Source organism: Rana temporaria, chromosome 7, assembly GCF_905171775.1.
Source record: "Rana temporaria chromosome 7, aRanTem1.1, whole genome shotgun sequence".
Lineage (NCBI taxonomy): Eukaryota > Metazoa > Chordata > Amphibia > Anura > Ranidae > Rana > Rana temporaria.
This window is the reverse complement of record NC_053495.1, coordinates 42,216,124-42,236,965: the sequence shown is the minus strand read 5'-3', so window position 1 is coordinate 42,236,965 and position 20,842 is coordinate 42,216,124. Positions and strand designations below refer to the sequence as shown.

The following is a 20,842-nucleotide window of genomic DNA, read 5'->3' as shown; positions in this document are numbered from 1 at the left end:
ATTCTTAGAATCAGTTACGCATATATATCCCTTAGATCTGACAAGCGTAAGGCTCTTACGCTGTCTGATCTTAAATGCAATTTTTTTTCCCGCCGCTAGGTGTCGCCTCGTCGTTTTCCCAGTCGCTTATGTAAATTAGCAATTTACAACGATTCCCGAACGTACGCGCGGACGACACAGAGAATTTACGACGTTTACGTAAGCGTAAACTTGCCCCTGCTAATATGAGGGGCAAGTTTACGTAGGTCCGTCGTATGCCATGTTAAGTATGGCGTCGGGTCAGCGTCGGCTTTTTCCGTCGTTTTCATAAGTCGTCCGCGAATACGACTTTACGTCAATGACGCTCACGTCGGCGTCATTGACGTTTTCCGTCGTGAACTGGGGCATGCGCACTGAGCGATTTTTCCGCCCGGCGCATGCGCAGTTCGATCGGCGCGGGGGTGCGCTTAATTTAAATACTAGCCGCCCCCTTTGAATTATGCGGCCTTACGCCTGGCCAATTACACTACGCTGACGCAAATTACGGAGCAAGTGCTTGGAGAATACGGCACTTGCTCCAGTAAGTTGCGGCGGCGTAGTGTAAATGGCTTACGCTACGCCGCCGCAGATTCTACAAGAATCTGGCCCACTGTGTTTAGTAAAGCAGACAATGATCCAAACCTGTGCTGAGCTTTTATTGCTTTCAGTCTTCTCACAGGGGAGATTCCCCTCATTTTCTATATAGTGTCAGTAGTTACCTACACAGGAAGTGAGGAAATAAAGCTTCAGTTGGGACACAGACGGCAATGAAAACCTGACAAAGGTTGTAACTCGTTGTTACTCTATACAAAACCGAAAAAAAGTTAAAAAAAACTATGTCGGAAATTTGAAATGTTTTTAAATGTGAATAGCTTAATGGCCAACAGCGCCAATAACTAGGTAATACCAAATGTACACACACTACTGCATGATTATTGGTGGAATTACAAGGTTCACAAAGGATTAAACCAGAACTAGGGTTGAAGAAAACTGGAATAGGCCAGAATAGTTTTCCTATCACTGGCATAGAATGGGGATTTGGGAGATTTTCCACAGTATTACTGTGCTGGGCTTCCAGTGGTCATTGCATGGGCTACTGAGAACCCCTCTTGAACAGGTGCAATATGTGTTGACTTTGTTGACTTTTGGATGTATGATGTAATTGTGGGTAGTTCCGTTTTGACAAATTGCTCTGTGCATGTGATGACAATATTTCTGGGGCCACATTTATTAATAACTGGGCATTTTTTAAATTCAACAAACATTCACTGAAGGTGAATCTTCCTTTTGCTTCCTTATGCTTAATTATATATTGCATGATTTACCACCATTGAAGGTTTGGTGACTATCACATTTACTACTTTATAAATATGCCTGTAATATTAATGGAAAAAAAAAAATAACAAATGCTGGGTCTGTGTCTGCCCACAAACTATATTTATTTAACATCATATCTATTTATATGAAGTGCCAACAGGGGAATCGGGTCTAAATTCAAAGTAGAGAAAGTTAGGAGATATGCCAAGCGAAGCATTTTAGTGCAGAAAAATGTCCACAATCTTTTGGCCTTCCATGTATGAAAGTGACAGGTTTTTCAACTTTTATCTACAAGGAGCTCCTCTTGTTACATGACACTTTAAAGCATGCAAGCGCCACTTTTCATTTCCATCCAACCCCCTCTGGCTGCTGTAGGAGAAAAAGACCCTCTAGTACATTGGACATGTCATCCAATGTGAGTTCTGTTCTCGTTGGAATGCAAGCACTTCACAATGAGCACCAACCCTCTGCCATAGGTGTGCCAGGGCTGGTGATAAGAGCAGCACTGCTACTTCTCCTATTAGGAAAATGGGAATTACCTGTAGCTCTTACTAGACCCACAATATCTTTTGTTTCCAACTAGAAGACCTCATCTACTTCCAACATTTAATTGGCAAGGTTCCTAGAGTAATTGGTAGCATAACTGCCTTCACTTGCAAAAGTGCAATTTAAAAACAGCTTTTTTAAGCCTGCAGCACTATCTGCTTATTTAGGCTATAGCAGCTGTAAATTAATGGGCCGCCAAAATTTGGTCCCTAGCGTGCAGAAAAATTTACTTACACAATGGGGTTGATTTACTAAAGGCAAATAGTCTGAGCACTGCAAGTGCACTTACTGGGCCAGATTCACAAAGAGTTACGCCGGCGTATCAGTAGATAACTCTGAATCTAAGCCCGTCGTATGTTTAAGTGTATGCTCAAACTGAGATACACTTAAACATGCCTAAGATACGACGGCCTGCGCCGTCGTATCTTAGGGTGCAATATTTACGCTGGCCGCTAGGTGGCGCTTCCATTGCGGTCGGCGTAGAATATGCAAATGAGTAGTTACGCCGATTCACGAACGTACGCTTGCCCGTCGCAGTAAATTTACACTGTTTCGTAAGAGATACGCGGCGTAAAGATAAACATGCCCCCTAGGTGGCGTATCCTATGTTAAGTATGGCTGTCGTTCCCGCGGCGAAATTTTGAAATTTAACGTCGTTTGCGTAACTCGTCCGTGAATAGGGCTGGACGTCAATTACGTTCAGGTTGAAACCAATGACGTCCTTGCGACGTCATTTAGCGCAATGCACGTCGGGACGCGCATGTGCAGTACGTTCGGCACGGAAACGCACCTAATTTTAATGATCCACGCCCCCTACCCGGATCATTTGAATTAGGCGGGCTTGCGCCGGGGAATTTACGCTACGCCGCCACAACTTTACAGGCAAGTGCTTTGTGAATCAAGCACTTGCCCGTAAAACTTGCGGCGGCGTAACGTAAATGCGATACGTTACGCCGCCGCAGATCTACGTGAATCTGGCCCTAAGTGTCCTAAAATTGCAGTCGCTGTAGATCTGAGGGGAAGATGCAAGGAAAAAAAATGAATTTTTGCTTGCACACAATTGGATGATAGAAATCAGCAGAACTTTCCATTATGATTATTATTATACAGGATTTTTATAGCGGCAACAACTTTTCATCTTTCTTTATCGTACATCGCGGGATACAGAGCAGCCATAGTTATTACTATGTGAGTTATACGCCACCTATAGGTGAACAGACAGTGGCACACCCAAAGACAGGAAGTCCTCTCTATATAACCCCTCCCATACAGGAAGTACCTCAGTTTTTGTAGCATAGTAAAGCAGACAATGACCCCAATAAGAGGGGAGGGACCTCTGTGTCCCGTGATGTACTCCAAGAAAAGGATTTTACGGGTAAGCTGTTATACAAATCCTATTTTTTCAGAGCTTCCCTCAGATCTAGCACAACTGCACTTGCAGTGTACTAGAGGTGCACAGTATATTTACCTTTCGTAAATCAACTTCAATGTTCAATTACCTACTTTTCAACTTATACATTTTAAAAAGATAGTGAAATTCAGGTAAATAAAATATTCAAGGCCCCCAAGATTATACATTGCACTTTTTTTGCACACTAATTACTTTGCATGTAGTAAATGCACTCTTAGCTAGATCTTATCATCTTTCCTTTCGGACCCTCCATCTTCATCTTGCTTGCTTGCTGGTGTCCTATGCTAGTTTTGTCTGCACAGCTTAGTATCCGCTGCATCCATCACATTTCTTTTCAGATGCTAGAGTTCAGAGTGATCGTGAATGTTGCTGACTTGGGAAAGATTTGTCTGTTCATTTAGATGATGAGGTAACCGTGGGGAAGTTCTATGCCACCTTCCTGATACAGGACTACTTTAGGAAATTCAAGAAGCGAAAAGAACAAGGACTGGTGGGGAAATACCCTGCGAAGAACTCCACAGTGGCTTTACAGGTGATTGTTTTTTTTTTATAATATACTATGTATTGATCTTATTGGTATATGTTAACAAAGATTTTGTCTAAATTTCATTTGCATGACCCATGTGATGCTTTCAAGAAGTGCATACAGCAACAGTGACTATCTACAGACAAGGACAGAGGATTAGGGAAAGGTCTCTTTTTTTTAGGCAGTACAGTACTATAAACTCAAGGACCTATGAATAAATGGTTTGGGAACTAATCAATTGAGACGATAGCCTTCTAGTGGCAAACAATGAAATGCAAAGAGGAAACACATGCAAACACCAGATTACAAAAACAATTTTCTGATAGTGACAGATACGTTATGCCCTAGTAAATTAGGGCGCAAGTTCCGTATTCAGAAAGAACTTGCGCCCTATGTTACGGCGGCGTAACGTATGTGTGTCGGCGTAAGCCCGCCTAATTCAAATGTGGATGATGTGGGCGTGTTTTATTTAAATTACATGTGACCCCGCGTATTTGACGTTTTTTCAGAACGGCGTGAAAAAATCCCAGTGCGCATGCTCGAAATTACGCCGCAAATCATCAATGCTTTAGACGTGAACGTAACTTACGTACAGCCCTATTCGCGAACAACTTACGCAAATGACGTGGGAACGACGTCAATACTTAACATAGGATACCCCTCATATAGCAGGGGTAACTTTACGCCAGAAAAATCTGAACGCAAACGGCGTAAAAAAATGCGCCGGGCAGACGTACGTTTCTGAATCGGCGTATCTACCCAATTAGCATATTCCTTGCGTAAATATACGGAAGCGCCACCTAGCGGCCAGCGTAAATATGCAGCCTAAGATACGACAGTGTAAGACACTTACGCCGGTCGGATCTTAGGGAAATCTATGCGTAACTGATTCTATGAATCAGTCGCATAGTTACGACCCCGCACACTCAGAGTTACGACGGCATATCCGGAGATACGCTGTCGTATCTCCTTTCTGAATCCGGGCCAATGAGTTTAATCCATTTTGAAATGTGAAAAAAGTGAAGCACTGTGAAGACTTTCCGGATGCACTGTAGAGCTTTGAAACAAGATAAGTAAACACTACAGATATATGGGCCTAGGTCAAATTGAATGGGGTTTACAACCGCTTGCCGACCGCCTCACGTAGATATATGCTGGCAGAATGGCACGGGCAAGCAAACCAATGTATATATACGTTGCTTTAAACCTGCCTCCTAGCGTGCGCGCCTGCCGAGGTCTCTGTGATCATGCCCGTGGGACCTGCAAACTCGATGTCCGCCGGTGTCCTGCGATCGGGTCACGAAACGTCAGAATGGGGGGATGTCTTTGTAAACAAGACATCTCCCTATTCTGCCTAGTGACACAGCACTGATCGAGAGCAGCGATCCATGACGTATCACAGTAAGCCACGCCCCCTAACAGTTAGAATCACTCCCTAGGACACACTTAACTCTTTCAGTGCCCCCTACTGGTTAACCCCTTCACTGCCAGTCACATTTACAAAGTAATCAGTGCATTTTTTTTAGCACTGATCGCTGTATAAATGTGAATGGTCCCAAAATAGCGCCAAAAGTGTCCGATGTGTCCGCCATAATGACGCAGTGACGATAAAAATTGCAGATCACCGCCATAACAAGTAAAAAAACTAATAATAATGCCATAAAACTACCCTTTTTTGTAGACACTAACTTTTGCGCAAACCAATCAATATACGCTTACTGCGGCTTTTATTTTTTTTACCAAAAATATGTAGAAGAATACGTATCGGCCTAAACTGAGAAAAAAATAGCTTTTTTTTTTATTTTTATTGTGGATATTTATTATAGCAAAAAGTACAAAATATTGTTTTTTGTTTGTTTGTTTTTTCAAAATTGTTGCTCTATTTTTGTTCATAACGCAGAAAAAAAAAACGCAGAGGTGATCAAATATCACCAAAAGAAAGCTCTTTTTGTGGGAGAAAAAGGACGTCAATTTTGTTTGGGAGCCACGTCGCACGACCGCGCAATTGTCAGTTAAAGCGACACAGTGCCGAATCGCAAAAAGTGGCCCGGTCATTTGGCAGCCAATAAGTGCCCATTATCATACTTGGAAATGAGGAGTATTTGAGGGTTCTGTTGGCATACATGGGAGGTTGACTCATGGGACCTGCAACCCCCCAGCACCTATAGTTCTTTTTCTTTTTAGTATAGACATTCTTTAACCACTTGCGGACCGCCGCATGTACATTTACGTCGGCAGAATGGACACGGACAGGCACATTGGCGTACCTGTACGTCCCTGCCTAGACGTGGGTCGGGGATCCGATCGGGACCCCCCCGTACATGCGGCGGTTCCCGTGGCTTCAGGAGCGATCCGGGACGAGGGCGTGGCTATTCGTTTCTAGCCGCCCCCTCGCGATCATTCCCCGGAGCTAAAGAACGGGGAGAGCCGTATGTAAACACGGCTTCCCCGTGCTTCACTGTGGTGGCTGCATCGATCGAGTGATCCCTTTTATAGGGAGACTCGATCGATGACGTCAGACCTACAGCCACACCCCCCTACAGTTGTAAACACACACTAGGTGAACCCTAACTCTTACAGTGCCTCCTGTGGTTAACTCCCAAACTGCAACTGTCATTTTCACAATAAAGAATGCAATTCAAATGCATTTTTTGCTGTGAAAATGACAATGGTCCCAAAAATGTGTCAAAATTGTCCGAAGTGTCCGCCATAATGTCGCAGTCACGAAAAAAATCGCTGATCGCCGCCATTAGTAGTAAAAAAAATTAAAAAAACAAAACTATCCCCTATTTTGTAAACGCTATAAATTTTGCGCAAACCAATCGATAAACGCTTATTGCGATTTTTTTTACCAAAAATAGGTAGAAGAATACGTATCGGCCTAAACTGAGGAAAAATAAATTTTTATATATGTTTTTGGGGGATATTTATTATAGCAAAAAGTAAAAAATATAGCATTTTTTTCTAAATTGTCGCTCTATTTTTGTTTATAGCGCAAAAAATAAAAACCGCAGAGGTGATCAAATACCACCAAAAGAAAGCTCTATTTGTGGGGAAAAAAGGACGCCAATTTTGTTTGGGAGCAACGTAGCATGACCGCGCAATTGTCTGTTAAAGCGACGTAGTGCTGAATTGTAAAAACCCCTTGGGTCATTTAGCAGCATATTGGTCCAGTCCTTAAGTGGTTAAGCCTGTATTCCCTGACATGAACAGTAGATCTGTGTCATTGTTCTAATTTCCACATTTTCTTGAAAGAAAGACATTGGATGAATCATGAAACATTGAGAAGTGATCCCATGTGCCTAATTTATTGGCTGTTAGTAAGCCCACTTCTGTTTTATGCTATATTCCCTTTAATGGTTTTCCCAGTTAGCACAAGGCGCTCTACTGTTCAGGAAATGTATGTCCTCTCTTGTGTAATACATCACAAAACTCATAAAGTACTTACACTTTAAAAAGCTACAGCTATACAGTTTTTGGAAGCTTATGCAGTCAGCTGGTGAAAGCTGCCTGAGGTAATTTGTCACTCAGCTGGCGCATAATGAGCCTTTTATGTATACATGACGAGCCTTAGAGGAGAGGTCTGCTTGTTGTAACAGTGCAGGGCTGACATTTACCAGGAAGCAGAGAGTGAAGCTACATCGATGGATCAGAAGCATGGGGAGACGCCAAGGCTTGACTACTTTGTATCCTATGTCCACTGCTACAGTGTAGGTCTCCTCTTCATGGTGTCTGTCTGTCGCTCTGTGCCCCTTGCCAGTTCAGTATTGCATTATCAATCATTGGGAAGGCAGATTAATATTTTATAAGCATGTTGACTTGTGCATTTTGTATGACAGGTTTAAAGCCATTTTAAGATGTTTCGTGTGTGCTATAGTGTAGCTTGATGTTTTGGTGGATTATGTTTTAAGCATATATCTAATACTGCTATGTTTGTAGTGGATGAATATTTGTGTTAAAGGGCTAGTCCACCAAAATGTATATTTTAGATTTGGAAGGATACGGATATCACTTATTAGCACTGTGTGTCTCTCAGGGACTTTTCTCTTGTGAGTCTCGCCCTACTTGTTGAATTTCTTTTGGATTTTTTTTTATAAAATATAGTATTTAGCATGCAAATTAAGACCTTGTGTTGGCTTTGACAGTAAAGGAATCTAGGAGGTTACGGAGTTTGCTGGCATCCACCTATTGCTGGAAAAAACTTTAGATATAATCCCCTTGTAACGGAACTATGTATTCTGCCTGGACATCTATAATAATTCATGTTTGCAGGATGTTTTGAGATATCAGGACGTCTCCAACGGCTGATACCCTCTCACTAATTGGGTAGCCGTTACACCCCTCTTCATCTTTGTTCTTTTTTTCTTCTTATGATCATGGAGTGCTAATGTCTTTATCTTTTCTTGCCTTTTGTATATAAATAGTATTTCTTAGATTTTTTTTATAGCCATGAGGTATTTTGGTATTTCCTAACATGTATGATTGTCCTCAGCAAAACAATATCGTTTATAGTGCTTTTATCAACTTATCCTGTTAAGTCTGACTGTAATGCCCCCGTACACACGATCCGAATTTCCGATGGAAAAAGTTAGATGGACTTTTTCCATCGGACTTTCCGATCGCGTGTAGCCCCATCGGAAATTCCGATTAATTCCATTGGACTTTATATATAGAACATGTAGAGAGAAAAAGGAAACCTGTGTGTGTTACCAACACCCCTATATAGAATAGGAAAGAGAGGAATCCCCCAGGGTGGGGCTTTAATGGTAACAGCTCATTAAATTAAAAGCGTAGTAATAGTAATAAAAGTTTATTATACAATAAATACAAAAATATAAATGTTTAAAAACAAGGTTCATGGATAGGTGTCTGACTTGTCCACAGGGGTTCATTCAGGCCATAGGCGTTTCGAGACCTTGTCCCTTCATCAGGGGCCAGTGTCCGTGTGGGTCACACTGTATATAACATAAATTAACAGGTTTCAAAATATTGCATAAATTGTTTCTATACAAAACAGGAGAACATTGAAGCTGCATAGTACATATATCATACCCGTCACCATATATATGGTGACGGGTATGAATATATAGAACATGTTCTATATTTTTCCAATGGAATTCCGATGTGATTTGGCCGGGCAAAAGCCTGATCGTGTGTACGCGGCATAAGGCTACTATATGTGGGCATTAATCAAGCATATAAAGCCATGGTAGGCCTAGAAACTCGTAAGCGGCAAGGATGTGGAATTCCTGTCCACAGTTGGTGGTCTCAGTGGGGGGCATCAATGGTTTCAAGAAACTATTAGATAAGCACCTGAACGACCACAACATACAGGGATATACAAGGTAATACTGACATATAATCACACACATAGGTTGAACTTGATGGTCTTTTTTCAACCTCACCTACTATGTAACTACGTAAGGTGGGACTTTTGAGGTACAACATTTTACATAAAATACAAATTTTTATTACAATTCAAACATATACAAGAATTCCACATTCTTACAAAATTTAATGATAACAATAAAACACATTATTGCAGTTTGAATTTAACATTGCAGTGCGTTCTTTTCAAAGCTGATTTTCTATGGCCCAATGCATTTCTTGGACATTGTCCACTTCTTTAGAAGCCATCAGTATCTTTATTCACAGAAAGAAATCGAAATAAAAATAATCATAATTAATACACTTATGCCGTGTACCCACGATCGGTCAAACCGATGAGTGAGTGAGAAACTTGTAAAGCGCAACACATGCGAACTGAATCGCCTCTGATGGACCGCTTTCATCGGTTAACCGATGAAGCTGACTGATGGTCCGTCGCGCCTACACACCATCAGTTAAAAAAACGATTGTGTCAGAACGCGGTGACGTAAAACACAACGTGCTGAAAAAAAACAAAGTTCAATGCTTCCAAGCATGCGTCGACTTGATTCTGAGCATGCATGGAATTTAAAGCGATGGATGTGCCTACAAACGATCGGTTAAATTTAAAACAAGATTGCTTTTTTTTAACCTATGGATAAATAACCGATGGGGCCTACACACGATCGGTTTGGTGCGATGAAAACGGTCCATCAGACCTTTCTCATCGGTTTGACCAGTCGTGTGTACGCGGCATTATTTATTGTTTGTATCATCCCATTGTAAACCTTGAATTTGGCAACATTCCCAGATAAAGTGCTTTGGCCATGGAGAACCAGGGTCATGCCTAATGTAACCCAAACAAAGCCATTGGTGTGATACTCTAGGTCATGGGTGCTCAACCTGTGGCTCTCCAGCTGTTGCGGAACTACAAGTCCCATGAGGCATTGCAAGGCTGACAGTTACAAGCATGACTGCCAAAGGCAGAGGCATGATGGGACTTGAAGTTTCTCAACAGATGGAGGGCCACAGGTTGAGCACCCATGCTCTAGGTGAAGGACAAACTCTCTGCAATACCAGAACCAAGTCTGAATCTGTATTCATGGTCACACACTGGGAAAAAAAATTGGAATCATATTGGTTGCTATAAGCAAGTCTCAGTTTCCAAGCATTTTACTAGGCTAGAGGTGACCACTGAATCAGAGTCCTCTAAAAACCCACACATGATATCTTTTTTTTTTTTTCCAAGTTTGCTTATCAAAAGGATGTAAAAGTCCGGTACTTCTGATTTGTTAAGTGGTTTGCAGCCAAGGTGGAACCCTCTATGTTTGTGTTTTAATTGATGGAAATCATGCCTTCCAACTTTCTGAGATGAGAAAGAGGAACACCTTTTGCACAAACTCCTCCAGTTACACAGACCATGAATTTATATAAAAACAATATTTGTTAAACTCACTACTACTTTAAAGCGGGGGTTCACCCTATTGATAAAAAAAAAGAAAAAAATTTCCCTCTAGCATAAAATTTGGCATAGTAGCGCGAGCTACAGTATGCCTGTCTTTATTTTTTTATCCCCGTACTCACTGTGCACTCGTAGATAAAAGATTACGACTCCCAGCGGGGAATGGGCGTTTCTATGGAGAGAGAAGGTGATTGACGGCCGGCTCTGGCACGTCACGCTTCTCCGGAAATAGCCGAAATAGGACTTGGCGCTTCACGGCGCATAGTCTGTGCGCAGGAGCCGTATAGCGCCGTGAAGAGCCGAGGCCTGTTCCGGCTGTCTTCGGGGAGCGTGACGTGCCAGAGCCGGCCGTCAATCACCTTCCCTCTCCATAGGAACGCCCATTCCCCGCGGGGAGTCGTAATCTTCTATCTACGAGTGCACAGTGAGTACGGGGATAAAAAAATAAAGACAGGCATACTGTAGCTCGCGCTACTATGCCAAATTTTATGCTAAAAAGATGTTAATAAGGGTGAACCACCGCTTTAACTTTGAATTGGCTTTTAAAAAAATAACAAATACAATAATTTAGAGATTGAATAAAAAGTTTAGTGCCCTAGAACACATTCACTTTCAGTTAAATAATAGATATATAGAGTCCCCCCCCCTTTTTTTGTTGTTTGGGTGGTACTTGCCTTAGGTAGTATGATTACAATAACAGGATAATTTAAATATATGAGGTATATTGATGTAGAAGGGCTGAGATAGTCCACAAAATATATATACAGTGCCTTGCGAAAGTATTCGGCCCCCTTGAACTTTGCAACCTTTTGCCACATTTCAGGCTTCAAACATAAAGATATAAAACTGTAATTTTTTTTGAAGAATCAACAAGTGGGACACAATCAGGAAGTGGATCAAAATTTATTGGATATTTCAAACTTTTTTAACAAATAAAAAACTGAAAAATTGGGCGTGCAAAATTATTCAGCCCCCTTAAGTTAATACTTTGTAGCGCCACCTTTTGCTGCGATTACAGCTGTAAGTCGCTTGGGGTATGTCTCTCACTTGCTGCGCCAGTAAATTTTAGGTGTCGTGCCAGTAAATTTCAATCTAGTAGGTTGGCAACACTGGTAGTATAGAGCTTGCATAATTACATATTTCAATATTCCACCTCCGAGCAGGAACTTTATGCTGGTATTTAGTGTTCTTTTTCCAGCTATAGGCTTGTGATTAGTCACTAATAACACTAGACAAGTATACAGATGGCAATAGCCAGCAGGTGTAGTTCTGAATGCATTGTAACAAAATAAAGCCAACTGCTTCTGAATGCACTACCATGTATTATATATATATATATATATATATATATATATATATATATATATATATATATATATATATATATATATATATATATATATATATATATATATATTGTGAAGGACTAGCATCAATTGTAGAGCTTGAAGGACACCGCCACTCACTGGTTCTTCTTTTTAAGGGCTTTGTTTGCCCATTTTTATTAAAAGAAAAATTCAAAACAAAACAAAAGGCCGGGGGATTTTCACCGTCCATACAAAATTATGGTAAATTCAGCCTCCTGGCTTATACATACAGCAATGATGCTTAGGCCTTCCACTTCAGGCTCTCGTCTGTCTCCTACAGACTATTCATTGCCAACACCGTCCATTTAGATAGCAGCCCCTCACTGATCTGATCCTCAGACTTGGGTTTCTGGCTTCCCCAGTGCACACCTGCACTCGTCGGGAGGTTGGAGCCCAGAACCCTGGTCTTGACTCTACTATCAGGCTGACACACACCTGAACAATCAGTGTGGAGTTGAGTCTCAAAACCCGGATCCAGGGCTGGGGATTTCATTCCACCCGGATCTCTAAGAAATACCCAGGCTCCAGGTCCCAAAGTGGACTTTAGTAAGTAACGAGGAAACTGAAAAGCTAGTTTCTTCCCAAACAAGCAAATACACTTGAGCCCCTCAACCTGCCTGGTCGAGAATACTGTATTCGTACACTGGTGGGGTACCACACTACCACAATATATATATTGTAGTAGTATATCCATATATATGGAAAAGTATGTGAACTCTTTGAGTTAATAGGTGGTCGAACCTCATTTGACAGTAATGACTTCAAGCAAGCCCTTTCGGTAGCTCTGGATCCGACCTGCACAACATTCAGGAGGAATTTGTGACCATTCCTCTTTACAAAACTGCTTAAGCTCAGACACATTTGTAGTATGTCTGGTGTGAATGGCTCTCATAAGGTCATTACACAGCATCTCTATGGGGTTAGTGTCTAAGCTCTGACTGGGCCACTCTTAGGCCCCGTACACACGACCGAACATGTCTGCTGAAACTGGTCCGCAGACCAGTTTCAGCGGACATGTTCGGTCATCTGTACGTCCGACCGGACAATTTTCCGGCGGATCGGACAGGTTTCCAGCGGACAAATGTTTCTTAGCATGCTAAGAAACATGTAAGCTGGAAGCCTGTCCGTCGGACATGTTCGGTCGTCTGTACAGACTCACTGGACATGTCCGCTCGGCCAAAAGCCCTCGCAGGCGTCGAAGTGATACGACGCATGCGTGGAAGCATTGACCTTCCAGGGCCGCGCACGTCACTGCGTATCGTGTACGCGCGGATTTCTGTTTGATGGTGTGTACGACCATCAGACAGAAATCTCCGAGCGGACATGTCTGATGAAAACGGTCCGCGGACCGTTTTTATCGGACATGTCCCCTCGTGTGTACGGGGCCTTAAAGGCACATTTTATTTTTCTGAAGCCAGTCCATGGTGGATTTACTTTAATGCTTAGGGTCCTGCTGCATCACCGACTTCTACTAAGCTTCACCCTGACGCTATCCTTTAGGATATTTTGGGAAACTTGGGAATTCATTTTTCACTCGATGATGGCAAGTGGTTCAGGCCCTGAGGCAATGAACCCTTCATCCTTCCATACTTCACCATTGGGATGATGTTTTGATATTGGTAAGCTGTGCCCTTTTTGCGCCATGCATAGTGCTGAGCATTTTTCCTGAACAATTCCACTTGGGTTTCATCAGCCTACAAACATTTTCCCAGTAGTTATGCAGTTTGCCAAGGTCCTCTCTGGCAGACTTCAGGCATGCAGCAATGTTTTTTTTTGGAGAGCAGCAGCTTCTTCCGTAGTGCTCCTTCATGGACACCCTACCTGTCCAAAAACAGTTTCAGTGATGTCTTCAAGCCTTTAGCTGTTACTCATGGATTCTTTTTTACCTCATTTAAGCTTCTGTGTTGTGCCTTGGGAGTTACCTTGGCTGGGCAACCACTTCTAGGAAGACAGTACGAAACTGTCTCCATTTAAAGACGACTTGTCTGTCAAATAATGGATGCCTAGAGAGACTCCTTTGTATCCCTTTCCAGCCTTATGCAGATCAACTACTCTTGATGGTATGTCTTCAGAGTTCCTTTTTGCAAGGCATGGTTCACATCAGCTGATGTTTCTTATAAATCGCAATCTTAACAATTAGCCGACCAGCCGCCGCAGTTATACTGCGGCAGGTTGGCTCGGCGGCGCAAATCGCAGTAGCTGTACGTTGCTCCTTTAAGACGTCACAGCAGGCGTGCGCACACACCCGCTGCATTGTCCACAGAGCCAATGCGCGTGCCCTGCGGCGCGATGACCGCTGGGCACCCACGATAGCTCGTGACACAGCGAGAACTGGGATCTGTCCCGAATTTCTCAGGGGAGAGGAGAAAGATTGTGTGTTCATACTAAGTATGAACACTGATCTCTCTCTTCCCCAGTCAGTCTCATCCCCCTACAGTTAGAACACACTTAGGGAACACAGTTAACCCCTTGTTCACCCCTAGTGGTAACCCCTTCCCTGCCAGTGGCATTTATACAGTAATTAATTGCTATTTTAAGCTCTGATCGCTGTATAAATGTCAGTGGTCCCAAAATAGTGTCAAAAGTGTCCGATCTGTCTGCCGCAATGTCAGTCACAATAAAAATCGCTGATCGCCGCCATTACTAGTAAAAAAAAATAATAATAAAAATTACATAAATCTATTCCCTATTTTGTAGACGCTATAACTTTTGCGCAAACCAATCAATATACGCTTATTGCGTTTTTTTGGGGTTTTTTTACACAAAAATATGTCGAAAAATACATATCGGCCTGTTTGTACAAAGCTCAGCTAGCAGATTTTCACTAAGCTAAGTGGACATATCTAATCTATGGCATGACAAACAAGTAAATTGTAAAAATCATAGCCGCCATTTTTTTCCTTCATTTTCTATTGTCTCATCAGCTGTTAAGGACACTGGTTGTTAAGGATGCCGGCGGTTGGCGGTTTCTTAAATATCAAAATTAAAAAAATGGAGTGCTAGAAACGCAGCTAGTACGATATGGAAATAGTTCCAAGGTCCAGTTGTGCCAGTAGGCAGAGTTCAATAACTGCTGAGACCAGACAGGGGTTTAGATGTTCAGGTCTGCATCAGTGTGGGCAGCCAGTTCTAGAGAGCAGAAGCAACTGTGGATATGGATGAGAGAGAGAGAAGAGCGGCGCCACTCTGAGTGCAGTATATCAGTTAAAATTCAATATTTAATAAAAGTAATATCAACTCACATTTAAGTGAAATAAAATATGCATGGCATAAGTCTAAGTTACTAAAGCTATGTATATTTTATTTCACTTAAATGTGAGTTGATATTACTTTTATTAAATATTGACTTTTAACAGAGTGGCGCTGCTCCTCTCTCTCTCTCTCTCTCTCTCTCTCTCTTCCTTAATTGACTTTCACTTCTGTTTTTTTGCTGTATTTACAGAGGTTTTTTTTTTAGGCGGTAAATACTGAATAAAGCAATAGTGGGTTCACATGTTCAGGATGGCATCCAAATACTGCATGTGATATTGTTCTGTGAATGCAGCCCAATGTGTGATTCAACCACCAAAGCAGCCTATTCCACAAATACTAATGTTGCATTACCCTACTGTTAAAAATATCAATGGTAAGGCTGCATTCATGGCAATGGTGAGGCTACATTCATGGTACATGTGGGGCTGCATTCATGGCAATGGTGAGGCTGTAGATGGGCACTGTTTAGGCTGCATTGATGGGCACTGACTCTCATGTTCCTTCACAGTTCTTTATTTAAAATTTAAGTTTTTTCCTGAAACTTCCCTCTTAAAGTGAAGGTGCGTGTTATACACAGATAAATATGATATATCCAATAACACGCCCGAGCTAACCCTTAGTCCTAAGCGGCACTAAGATTTAAGGCACTGGGATTTGTTTGGGGCCACAAAAGATATATATATATCTCCAAATAACAAGCCCATGCTCATCTCTTCACCACACACACCGCCACAAAGGCAAGAGAATGCTTGTTGGGCCGTTTATTAGTGCTCGGACAAACAAACTTAGACTGAATTTTATTGGTTCAAAGAATGTCAGACAAAATGGTTGGACCTCACGCATGTTCACTTCATCAAATCTGGTCCTCTTTGAAAAAAGTTTGGGCACCCCTGACCTATAGTATTTCTCTGTGAAACATTCCTAATTCTATGTTTATCATTATCCAGGCGGGGCTGAGAACTCTTCATGACATTGGTCCTGAAATTCGACGAGCCATATCATGTGACCTGCAGGATGATGAGCCAGAGGAAAATAACCATGAAGAGGAAGAAGATGATGTATACAGGGTAAACAACTCACAGTAGATTAAGAGTACTAGATGGATCTTTTTTTGAATTTAGTACAGTAGGTTTTGTAATTTGGAAAATTTCCTTGCATCAGTCATCTTTAGGTTACACCTATTTGGGACAATATCCTGTATATATATAAATACATGTTTTCTATTTTGATTCTACAAAATGGTTTTAATATGATGTTATAATAAATTTAGTACTCTCTTTTCCATTTGGGTCTACTAGTGGCTACCAATTTAAAGTCCATATTAGATAAACAAGAAAACCCGCTCCAGGTGTCTGTTCCAAAATATCACCTCCCCTGCCAAATGAGGGTGCTGTGAGATTAAGCACCAGTGAGAGTGGTGGGAAACGCGTCAAGTGTTTCCATTTTATCCTGAATTTGTATAGACTAAGTTTTCAATAAAGGAATTTCTTTGGAGTGCGGCCATCCAGATCCTTTTTCTACGTACATTAAAGTCCATGTTCATCTTTGTTTTTTTCTTTTTGTATCATTTAACGATACTAGTCATACGAATGGAACGCAGTCATTAAGTGATGAGTGTCTATTATATTTTGCATATTAATGCTGCTTCACAGGGGCCTAAAAGTCTTCGTGAGAGGGTGCAGGGTTAACCACAGAAGTGAACATGTGTTCAGACCGGCCCCCATTGATTCAATGAGCATGCTTAGCTAACTACTTTAAAATTTAGGGAAGTTAAACAGATTTGAATAGCTATGAATATACTATACTGCCTCATAAAAGAAGCAGGAGGCACTTTTGTTTTTACAGTTTGAAATGGCTGATAGTTTTCGGTTAACTGTTTAAGTGCTTTGGCATGGAATACGTTTTACTGTGCTTCACAGAATATCAGTGCTGTTGGGTTAGTGACAACACAAACTAGTAAGTGGTCAGATACAGAGTCCACCATGGTCAGATAAAGCAAACAACAGAGGCTACTGATCAGCTGTTTGAAGGCATAACATGCTGAAGGCAGACTGTGTGGGCCTGATTCCCAAAAGAGATACGCAGACTTAACTCAAGTTTTCTAAATTTACACGGCGCGTATATTTGCGCACGATCTTCAAAACGAGTTAAGCAAAGATTTACGTATTTTCAGCCGTACTTAAATTAGTTACACCTGCGCATCCCCGGGCGCAAATTACGCTAGGCTCGCCGCTGTTTTTGATAGGCAAAGATGCAAATGAGGGAGTTAGGGCGATTCTCAAAATTAAGTGTGTGCGCCGTATTTTCCGCCCTGTGCGCACCTGTTAGTTTTTCTGACTAAATTTCCACATTATAAAACCAGCCCTAATTTTACACATGCTGTGGAAGGGTTTGCTGTAGGTAGTGACTAGAGCTTAGAGCTATAGTTGAGAAGGATCTTTGTGTAAAAATGCCAGGGCCAGCTATGATTCTGACGGCACTTGCTGCCTTACAGGCACAAAGGAGGAGGAGGGCACAGAGGAGGAGGATGAGGGCACAGGCGAGAGTTTATCGTCCACGGCGTGATCTTTTGCAAATGCCAGATTATGAGGTGTATGGCAACTACAGGTTTGATAGGGAGGCCATCCTGGAGATCACCCAACTACTTCATGAGGATCTTATCACCCCAACCAGACGCTCCCATGCCCTGACACCTCTTCATAAAGTGATGGCAACCCTCCATTTTTTATCCAGTGGCTCATTCCAGCGTGCATCTGGAGGTCTGGCTGGGATGGTGCAGTCGACAATGAGCAAATGTGTCCATCAGGTGGTCCCTGCCATACTGCGGCGCATGACCAACCAGTTTGTGATGCCCACCCAGGAGGAGCAGCGTCTGCAAGCCATGACAGACTTCTACAGCATTGCTGGCTTCCCAAGGACCATCGGGGCGATAGACTGCACCCATGTGGCACTACAGCCCCCCCATGAAACTGAACACCTGTTCAGAAACAGGAAAGGCTGGCATTCGATCAATGTCCAGGTGATCGTAGATGCCCATGGCCTCATCTGGCACGTTTGTGCCAAGTTTCCAGGGTCATGCCACGACAGTTACATCCTACGGCAGACCAAGATCTACCAAGACTTGGAGCAGAATGTGTATGGAGACAGCTGGCTGATTGGTGAGTGACATTGGTGTCAGGTATGCCCCCCCCCCCCCGTGATGCAGACATCACAAGGGGCACATGCATGACTAATATCCTCCTGTCTTTTCCCTTACAGGTGACTCTGGATATGCGTTGGGACCCCACCTGATGACCCCCTTTAGGAACCCCCAAACACCCAGAGAACGCAAATTCAACGAGGTGCACATCCAGACCCGGGCAATAGTAGAGCGGACATTTGGCCTTCTCAAGTCCAGATTCAGATGCCTTGACAAGACTGGGGGTACACTCTTGTATTCCCCAGACTTTGTCTGCCAAATTATTGGGGCATGTTGCATCCTCCATAATTATGCTGTGAGAAGGGGCCTGCATGTTGAGATATGTCCTGACCTAACCCCCCACCCAGGCAATCCCCCCCCCAAACCCCTCTACCCGGACTGCTGAGGGCCAGGTAATAAGGAGACAACTGGCTGAAGGCATCTTTGCCCAGTAAATGGACCCTAATTATCTTTTTTTTTTTGCTTTGCCCAGAATAAATCACAGAGATTATGTGACCTTTAAACATTTTCTTTGCACATAAAATGCACATTACTTATATGACAATGAGAATGTTTTTTTTTTGGTACAAAACGCACATTAATTATCTCACAATGAGAATGCATGAATGCACGTCACTGTGGTCCCTAGCACAGACACATCACATGCACATCGAATTGGATTAGATCCAAGTACCCCCCCCCCTTTGGTACTTGGGAGCAGTAACGCCCCGCCACGGCTCCAATTATGTCACTGTGCATTCATACACCATTCAGGAACCTAGGATGACTTCTCCCTGGTCCTGGGGATCCATACTCCACCAAAACTGAGGGTGACACCCTTATGTTTTCAGGAATGCCACCCCCCCACATTCACACATCATTCACACACATAAACCAAATCATAAGTACAGTAGCAAAAAAAAAAAAAAAAAAATCAAAAGTACCCCTGCAACTTAAGGATGTTGCCGAGTGCTCCTTCTGGGCTGCCCACGGCCACGGACACAGGCACGGGGACGGCCACGGCCGACTGGGGGATCTTCACGGGGGGGGGGGGGGGTCTGTGCAGGGGAGGGAGTATTTTCATGGGGGGGGGTCTGTGCAGGGGAAGAAGGAGCCTCCCCTGGTGTCTGTCCTCCTGCTGGCCTTCCCTCCAAGGCAACGGCTATCCTTGTCAGACAGGAAGTAATGTCAGCCGTATTAGCCTGGCCAGCCCGGGTATTGGCCTGCACAGCCCGGGTATTGGCCTGCACAGCCTGGGTGAGGGCAGTCACCTCCTGGGCCACGCCTGTTGTTGCGTTTTTCAGGTCCCACAAACACGTAATGACCCCCACTGAGTTGGTGGCCACCTCACCCAGTGACTCCCTCATTGCACCCAGGCTGTGCTCCACGTTGGTCATAGTTTTTTTGATTGCAGACAGACTGCGGGTCTGCCGGACATTGTCCCTCAACAGACTGACCGGCAGACGCACCAACCCCCCCCCTGTTTTCCGGGGTCGGCCTCCTACTTGCCCCTAAGGCTTGTGGCCTTGGAGGAGGAGTTGGAGTGAGCCATGGGTGCTGCTGCATGTTGGAGGAGGGTTGGAAGGGGCGACCCATGATGGTGGCCTGACTGCTGGGCGCATGTGGGGTTCCCTCAGGGGATGACTCAAAGGTCATATCTTGGCCCATCATGATTTGCTGCCCAATCTCAATATTGTCATCTTCCTCCCCCTCATCCTCCTCCCACTCAACATCCAAATTAGGGGAGTTGTGGGCACTCCCCTCCCATGGCGAATCCTGCCCTTCTTGGGACTCTGCATCAGCCTGTCTTGGGGGTGGTGCAGCAGCCTGCCCTGATGGGCCAGCAACCTCCTGACCTGATGGGGCTGCCACCTCCTGCCCTGATGGGGCTGCCACCTCCTGCCCTGATGGGGCTGCCACCTCCTGACCTGATGGGGCTGCCACCTCCTGACCTGATGGGGCTGCCACCTCCTGACCTGATGGGGCTGCCACCTCCTGGGCTGATGGGGCTGCCACCTCCTGGGCTGATGACCCAGCAAACTCCTGGGCTGATGGGGCTGCAACCTCCAGGCCATCTGGGGAGGACACAAAACAATCACAGGTTGTTGGATCCACACACTTGGCACATCTTCCCTTCCCCCACCCACACATGCTAATCACCAGATAGAAATTCCAAAAAATTACCTGTCCTCATAAGAGGATCATTGTCAAAGCCAGGCAGGCCCACCACCTGCTGTGGGTGGAAACACTGGGCCACTGCCCATTACTCATCCTGACTGGGCAGGGTCCCCCTCCTCCAGTGCCCCTGGTATGGGCATGCAGCGTTGCCAGCTTGTTCCGGGACACGCTCCTCAAGTCATTTTTTTTTTTTTGAACTCCAGCGATGGTCCTGGTCTCC

General features: G+C 43.6%; 1 protein-coding gene across 1 annotated transcript in view; it reads left to right on the top strand.

Annotated features, from left to right (window-relative positions):
• CACNA1D (calcium voltage-gated channel subunit alpha1 D) overlaps positions 1 to 20,842 on the top strand; it is a 462,312-nt gene that overhangs the window by 405,606 nt on the left and 35,864 nt on the right. Inside the window, exons 39-40 of the mRNA XM_040359270.1 lie at positions 3,694 to 3,824; positions 16,214 to 16,333. Of these exons, the coding sequence (XP_040215204.1) occupies positions 3,694 to 3,824; positions 16,214 to 16,333 (251 nt within the window). The remainder of the gene's footprint in view (positions 1 to 3,693; positions 3,825 to 16,213; positions 16,334 to 20,842) is intronic.